The sequence below is a fragment of the Cupressus sempervirens genome, chromosome 6 (assembly GCF_028749045.1).
Source record: "Cupressus sempervirens isolate cs-2001-9-10 chromosome 6, ASM2874904v1, whole genome shotgun sequence".
NCBI classification, from domain to species: domain Eukaryota; kingdom Viridiplantae; phylum Streptophyta; class Pinopsida; order Cupressales; family Cupressaceae; genus Cupressus; species Cupressus sempervirens.
In genome coordinates this window covers 613,131,112-613,139,624 of record NC_143123.1, presented here as the reverse complement: position 1 = coordinate 613,139,624, position 8,513 = coordinate 613,131,112, and the positions used below count along the sequence as shown (strand labels likewise).

The window sequence follows — 8,513 nt, the reverse complement described above, 5'->3', positions numbered from 1 at the left end:
TTTTTTTGGTGCACTCGAGGTCTAGGTGATCTAGGCATGGCTGAGATGTGTTCCGGAGTCCTCTTGATGAGAAGTAAGTTATTAATATTTCATAATATGCTATCTTTCCCTAACATTTCATTTCTCACGAATTTTGTGCTTACGAGCTATTTTTCTACTTGAGTGAATACATCAAGTGCGAATTCAAAAGATGAAGTTGTGACAATGATCAACAAGCTGAGAAAATGATTATGTCATGTTGGAGATCAAAGCTAGAATGAATCTCATTCAAATTTGTGGAGATAAGATCAAGCCCTACGAAGGAACACATGCAAATGAGTTTTTTATACTATGCACTCATGGAAGCCAAGTTGTTTTGTTCTAATTCTGATGTTGTATAAACTTAAGCCAAATCTCAGTCCCAATGATCAAATAGTGTGAGCACGATGTTGAATGAACCATTTATGGGCTCATAATCAATAAGGCATGCTTAAGATTAAGCTTCAAGGCTATCAGATTGAAGTGCAAGAATGAAGTGTTATTAGTTGTGCTCTAGTCTGGGAAATGTTGTTGAGAAAGGAGTTTTCCATTCTAAGGAAATGAAAAAGGTCGCTTCTCTATAGGCCTTGAAAATAGAAAGTCAAGTTACTCTAAAGTGTGAATATTCCTCAGAGATGCTCAAGAAATACTTCTGGAAAAGTTAGTGATAGAAATGCGATTGTGATATAAAGAAGATGCAGTGTTAAAAGCTTTAGATGGAAAGTGAAAGAATGAAGTGCACAAGCTAGCAAAAGGATTACTCCCCGTGATGTGATCCTGGATAGAAGGAAAATGAGTTTAAAAAAAAGCTAACTCTCTCTCTCTCTCTCTCTCTCTCTCTCTCTCTCTCTCTCTCATGTTAACATTATCAAGTATATCTGCTTTCCAGTTTTTGAAGCAAAGTAAGACACTTCCTATAAAGCTAAAGCATTTGTGTTATTAAGTGATTCTTAGTCATATCACTTTACTTTAAGTAAAGTTATAGAGCTTTTGGGAATCTAATATTTTACATGCAAATGGACGGAAAGTTTAAATAGTTGTTACTCATGGAATTAAATGCAAATCCTACTATTATAATCATTGGCGGAACTTAATTTGGTTCATGTGGTGCCACCATTCTAATTCCTATACCTATTTCATTGGAATTGCATGCAATTAGTTTCTTCAAGTATATTTAAACAACTATTTATCAAGAATTGCATCCTATGCAATCATAGCAAATGGCAATCAGAACTGCCATATATAGGACTATAATGGATAGAATATGAAATAAACCACATAAAACTAAAAGCAGAATACAAACTTCTAAGGCTACATATGCCACCGAGCACTACTTAGACAATATTTAGATATTTAGGAATGACCTATATATATATATATATATATATATATATATATATATATATATATATATATATATATATATATATATATATATATATATATATCAGTGGCAACAATCTTCAATGTAAACATTTTTCATTTTGAAAAAAATTGACAACCATTTGCATTGACGCCCATTTGCATGTTTGAAAAATAAAGTAGAAATAGACTAAATATAATTAAAATCATGAAAATTACAGAGAGGAAATGGAAGTAAAAATGAGGCAAATCAAGAGTCTCAAATCATTTTTTCCAGTGAGGCAGATCAAGAGTCTCGAATCATTTTTATTGCTATGATATTTTTTAATTTGATTTTTTCGATAAGATATGCATTTTTTATTGCTATGATTTTTGTGGAATATGATTTTTTAAAAATTTGTACATGGTGAAATAAACCATTGTCTAAATTTGATTTGCTGAATTTTCTAGTGTGATAAATATTAATATCAAGACATAGTATATATATATAAAAATACAATAATTTATTTTGAAATTAGATACCTCTTGACTTATTTTTAAAAAAAATTGAATTAAATTTTTAAGTATGCTAATACTGAACATTACACATATGCGGCTTGAATAGCAAGGAAAACGCGTTCCAGCTAATGCTATCACCGACTAAACTTTAGTGGACAGATAATGAAAGAGAAAAGAGCCAGTGGAATCTAAATGGTGTCATGCTAAGGCAATGAAGGGGCCACGCTATTTCATTGTATTCAGCTTGTAATTCACGCTATGATCCCACAAATAACTACTCCCAACTCATCGCTACAACCCCATTGGATCCATTATTGAAAATGACCTCAACCAGCCGACATATTGTCTCTTTCAAATTCTTTTTATATGGCCGTGTGTCAAACGAAAACAACTTTATTTCATTGTATTTGGTAGATTTTAACACTTTCCAGATCACCATCTTTGACATTAAGAAAGGGGTGTTTGTGATGATTATTTCATCTTGCATTACAAATAAGAGAACAAAGAAAACCCAACTCAATTGAAGAAGACAAGGTCAAGAGAGAACCCGATTGAAGAAGAGATATTGTAAGTGAAGAGGTGAAATCAGTATGTCTGAACAACAGAAGCCCACTGTTATGACTCCACCAGCAGCTTATCCAGAAGGATATCCTCCTCCAGGTAAACCTGTTTTGCCCTTCTTTTCTCTCATTTTGTAGTATTTTATATAAGATTTTTTCAATCTGCAGTGAATGGTCATTAATGGTCTATGCAACTGCCAAAGGAATAATCAAACTTCAGATCCGTCAAGAAGAATTTCGAAATTATAGTTCACAAGTTATTGTGTGAGAAGAAAATACTTTTCTATTCTTGTGTGTCAGAAATGGTGTTTTTTCGAGTGGAGAATGGGGGGTCGAAGTTAGCTAGGCAAGATTTCACAATTAAAAGGATGCCCATAATCCTGATATTAAGTGTGAGGTCTTAAACAATAAGAATATATGTGTGAGGGTTGTGATTTATCATGTTGGAGGAATTTTTATTTATAAAGTCATCTTAGTTCTAATATAGGAGCACTAGTTTGTAGGCTAAAACTATTTAGGTTAAGAGTTGTAATAACTTAGAGTTATCTATTGTACAATTCTGACTAATGGTGTCTAAGATTGAGGGGTGTCTATAGTGGTGATTATTGCCTCATTCACTATGGTGTGGTATAGCACAATCTAGACCTCATCCATTATAATATGGACCCTTGCTTCATCCCTTATGGTGTCGTATCCATTGCATGATCCCAGTCTCATTCCCTATGCTGTCTAAAATTGAGCAACATCTAAGAAGTATTTATTACACAATTCTTACCTCATTCCTCATGGTGTGGTATTCATTGCATGATCTAAACCTCATCCCTTATGATGCAGACCCTCATGCCATCCCTTATAGTGTGGTATTCATTGCATGGTCTCTCAATCTCATTCCTTATGGTGTCAGAAATTGAGCAATATCCATTGCATGATCCTAACCTTATCTCTTACGGTGTGGTTATCCATTGCAATCCTCGCTTCATTCCTTATATTGTCAAAGCTTTGCACTCAACAAGACTTTGATCCTTGTTATGTTACTTTTATAGTGATTTTTTGGCCATTTATCTTAATAATAAATTGGAAGGTGTAATATAAAACATCCATTCAATTGAAATTAAATAATTAATCAAATTTAAAAGAGTGATTTTCATCCATATTTAGTATTTGTTATAATATCATATTACCATAGAAGATATTATTAAAGAGGAGGATGTTTTATTGGTTAGGAGTCTATTGTTCATGATGTTTTAGGAATTGTGTAAAATATCTTGAAGATAAGGAACCTCTTCCACTCCAAGTATTATAGTCAACTAGTTTTATTTAGATTCTTTCTTTATGGAAGATATTTTTATGTGCCAAGTTGTGTCTATTATGTTTTTTTTCCTTTATCACTCACCGTATTCTGAATTATATATAAATCTATACGAAATAAATTAATAAATAAGAAACAAGAAAGTTATTATCTAAATGAAATATCAATCTCACTTATGTGTAATACATATTTGTCTTCAAAGATCTTATAAACAAAAATGAAATATTCAAGAGTGATAATTCATTTTTGTTTTAACTTTATTACATACTGTAAAATTATTAATAAATTATAATTACAAATTTTAAGATCTATAAAGTAGAATATTTTGTAGGATTACTAATATTATATTATTGATTTTTAAATTTATATTAATAAATTATAAGTAATATTCATTTGTAATAGATTTATTATTATTATTATTATTTAACAAACATTATAAAACATGTCTTCTTTCTTTTAGGGTATCCCACTCAAGCTCCACCATCACAACATGTAGAAGTGGGTCCTGTCAAAACACAAAGTAGAGGAGAGAAAGGCTTTATTGAAGGATGGTATGTGCTTCTCATTTCCACTCATAATTTGCAACTATTCTATGAATAAAATAAAGTTATATTCTTACATTTGTTATTTGGGTTTGTGATTACAGCTTAGCAGGCCTATGTTGTTGTTGGTTGTGTGAAGAATGTTGTATATGAGGACACATGCTTCAACATTTTTATTGTATATGACCATATCAAAATATCAAAATATATTGTAACATTCTAATTTATGAATAACTTGTAGATTAGTTGTATTATAAAGTTGTATCTTGATTGGTTCTATTTATTTTCTATAAGCTTATGTCTTAGATTTATTGTAATTTGCTACTGGCAATAAGAAAATCATGTCTTCATTAATGAAATTTGGTACTTATCAATATAATTATATATTTTTAGCATATAATATCTCTTCTTATTATTATCGGTAAACAACCAAGCCTAGATTAATTATTGCTATTTATTGTAATGAATTATTTTTATGTGTTAAGGAAATTTGAACCCAAGACTTCTCACATGAGAGGTTGTGTTGTAGGCTCTTTCCTAAGCATATAATGTCTCTACTAATACAAATTTAGATAAATTTATGTAGAAGTGTTTAAAAATATTATTCTCTTGACACTTATTCTATTTAAACCCTTTTTAGATTAGATGTCATTGTTCATATTAGATTTATTAGTAATTAATTGTGTGCATGTGTAATGCAAAATATAATAAAAAGTAATGTTTATCTAAAACCATAATGAGATTATATGCAGCTTTAGGCTAGATATTTAGTTTTGCATTAGATGATGAATTGATCATAACAAATTATATCATTTGACTTGTCACTATGAGTTAATTAAGACTCATCATGTCACATTTTCTCTAAGATTTCAACCAAATTAATTTTTAATGCTTAAATTTGTTTCCTTATTTATAGGGTTATATCCACTTTCACTAATTTAATCCTTCTACAATGAAATGAACATTGTGCATATATTTAAAACTTTCATATCTAGATTTAAACTACATTGAAATTATTGTACAATATATTTTCTTTCCTAACACTTAAAACCTACTAGAATAGGATAGTTCTCCTTTGTTCAATTTTTGTGTAACAATTTAATAGTTTAATTCATTAATTGAAGACCTAACAAGTAGCCATGTATTATGACCACTCATGTGATGATGTTAATATTATGTTGCTTAAATATTATTGGTGATAATGTAATGCACATTAGAACTCTCTAAGTGTGATCTACCTACACATGTTCAATGAGTTCTAATTGATAGTAAGAATTATAGTTTAAAACTACTTATACCTATAATTTGACTTTTGACTTTTAAGATTTTGGATTGATTATGTGTCTATGGGTTTTGTTAACTAAAATACCGTCCCACTAGAAAATCAAATTTAAATGATAATTCACCCAATGGTCACCAAGGGTTTCTTATGAAATGATTTAGCATTGGCCATATTCTTTATTTCATATTACACCTTGGAAGGTTTTAAGTTGTGACCATGTGATTCGCATGGTCGTAGTTTGATGAGCCTTAACCAAGGTCAAGGTGGTGAAGGTGCACTTTGCTTTGTATTCGCTTGATCGCATTGTTATATTGACATGCTATAATTTAAGCTACAATGATGCAAAAAGGGTAGGTCTTCAATGCTTCAAACATATCTTGCATCGTTAGATCATCCAAATCTACAGTCAGTGCATGATCACCACGAGTCAAGAAATGGTTAAGGTTTGAGTTATGAAGTAGCAGTTCCCTTTGTTTCACTTGATCGAAAGGGTCAGACAGTAACATCAATTTAAGAGGGCGATGGTGCAAATATGGTCTAATCTCAACCTTTGAAAGGTCACAATGGTTAGTAAAGAATGCTAATGTAGGTGGCAAGGAAATGATGATCGCTAGATTGTGGTTTCATAGGAAGTAATAGTTATTAAAAGGTGGTGGTGAGGTTGCAATTGCGAATGGTCAAATGCAAGGCATAAAGATTGGACCACTGATAGGGTGGCATAATGGTGAGAAATGTTTGGTCCATGTAGCATGACTAAATGGTCAAACCTTAGTTGACCAAGGTCATAGTCAAGTTGGAAGTTGGTGTTAGTGAAAGTAGTTCCTTGAATGATGAATCTGATCTTTTTGATTCCTTGTAACCACTTTCATCGATCCCTAGGCTTGATAAATACAAAGAGATACTCCACTAAATTTTTTTGATCCATTCATTTAGTTAGAGATTAAATGACTATCGCTCCTGACCTCTCAGAGATTTGTTTGGTGAGGAGTGATCTTTACATGTATCGATATAAGCAATACTCAGATCTTTTCAATTTTGTAGTGATTATTCTCTGGAGATTTGATTGTAGTGGTTGATTTTTTGTCTTATAATAGAAGTCATCTAAGTTATGCTTGCACTATAAAGGAAATATTCTACTCTTTCTTAGGGTCGGATCTTCTCTATTTTCTCTTGAATTTCCTTGACATGCAACTATCAATTCCCTCTTTGCCTTTGAGTTATATGACTTTCTTCCTTATCTCTTTCAACCATCGTCGTATTATGTAAGCTTGTTTTCCTCTCTTTGACATATTGTGAACATTTGTAATCTCTTTCGCCTGTGAATGATAAGAAGTGAAGTATTTTCCTTCTGTCACTCATGTGGTTGCTTGATCTTTATGTAGTTTACAGATTAAAGCAGGTTTAAATCCATATATCTTTGGACTATCATAATAATAGCACTATGCATGTATGGGCAGTGACTAGTCTAAACACCCTATTTTGGTGCATCACCTGTTTAGAATAGATTAGGTAGTTACTTTCATGTATTCCTTCTCCCTTTTCTCTTCAAGAATAGTTTAAGTGCATCCTAATAGTAGAGGAAGTCGGCCTTGTTTAGAGACTCAACCTCATAGTTCAAGTCCCACAACTTAGAGGTTGTTTCCATGTTTCATAAGGTTGTCCTTAGGTAAGACTTTGGACAAGGGTGCAAGCTTTTGTGACAATAGTTTTTGGTGCACCCAGTGAGAGCTCATATTAGAAATATTTAAAGTTCACTAGCATCGAGAAAAGATTCCTGGTTCATGCTGAGGAGATAGTACTACCTTTAGTATAAAGCCTTCAAGAGGGTCATTGTTCAGAAGTAGTTGGTGACTCTAAGCTTCAAACACAATCTAGTTTCTAGACCAAAGTTGTTGGATTCATGCCGAAGAGACACACAAGGGCATCCTCCAGAGGAAACTTTCAATATCAAGAGATTTTTTCTTTCTAGTCCAAGAAGAATGGTTAGAATATCATTATCACCAGTTATGAGTGTGACAATAACACATACCCCTACAAGATCTACCTCCACTCCTTCTATTGTTAGGTCTCAACCTAGAATACCATTTTCTCATATCAATAGAACACTTTATTATATGGCTAGAGCTCATGCTTTTGCCACCTTTAATGGTGGGAGACCCCTTTTATTAGCCCAAAGGCATGACATACCGGTATCAACTCTCAAGAGTATACCTGAGTTTATTGGCGAAACTTTTGTCTCCCCTATTAAGCATATTTAGGAGGTGTCTAATGTCTATGATATTCATAGTATTACCAAGTATGATGTAGTAGTTAGACTTCTAGCCTCATCCTTGAAAGGAAAGGTATTACAATGGTATAGAGGTTTGCTTCATAACTCTATTACTGATTGGGGTAGGTTAGGAGCAGCCCTATGCAAGCATTTTGAGGACAAAAGTGACCACCTATCACTTTTAGAGAAATTGACAACTATCAAGAGTGCCCCCCATGAATGTATGACTGATTTCAATTATAGATTTCAAAAGACATGGGATAGAATATCTACAATGGTGAAGCCCTCTCTTGGTAATGCATTTTTGTATTATCTCCAAGCCTTCAATAGTGATATTGCTACTACTTTGCAATCTATGGGAGGAGACACTTTACCAAATGCTTATGAGGTTGCCAAAAGAGCTGAAACTATTTTCATACAAGGAGGGAAGTTAGCTCCAAGACCCACAATGTCTTTCTTCCTTGACATGCCTAATCATTAGCCCACTGTAGCCCCTATTCATGTCTCCTCTATAAGTCAACCTTTTTTTGTGCTCCCAATAGCCTCTACATCCTCTAATGGAGTTGATAGGATTGAGGCTATGATGTAGACACTAATGTAGAATGTAGATATAAGGATGTTGGATCAAGAAAGGAAGATGGAGGATAATAGTGCAATAGTGGAAAAAATGGGA

At 32.6% G+C, this 8,513-nt stretch overlaps 1 protein-coding gene across 1 annotated transcript; it reads left to right on the top strand.

Moving 5' to 3' along the window:
* The first annotated feature begins 2,268 nt into the window (after positions 1-2,268).
* Positions 2,269-4,689, top strand: LOC149553728 (protein CYSTEINE-RICH TRANSMEMBRANE MODULE 12-like). The gene is made up of 3 exons (XM_089789090.1): positions 2,269-2,538; positions 4,208-4,298; positions 4,394-4,689. The coding sequence occupies exons 1-3, from the start codon at positions 2,469-2,471 to the stop codon at positions 4,440-4,442; spliced, it is 210 nt and encodes a 69-aa protein (XP_089645216.1). The 5' UTR covers positions 2,269-2,468; the 3' UTR covers positions 4,443-4,689.
* Positions 4,690-8,513: the final 3,824 nt, after the last annotated feature.

Coding starts and splice junctions, on each gene's coding strand:
- LOC149553728 (XM_089789090.1), top strand. CDS start 2,469: ATGTCTGAACAACAGAAGCCCACTGTTATGACTCCACCAGCAGCTTAT. Junction 2,539..4,207: donor AGAAGGATATCCTCCTCCAG/GTAAACCTGTTT, acceptor TCTTTCTTTTAG/GGTATCCCACTCAAGCTCCA. Junction 4,299..4,393: donor AAAGGCTTTATTGAAGGATG/GTATGTGCTTCT, acceptor TTGTGATTACAG/CTTAGCAGGCCTATGTTGTT.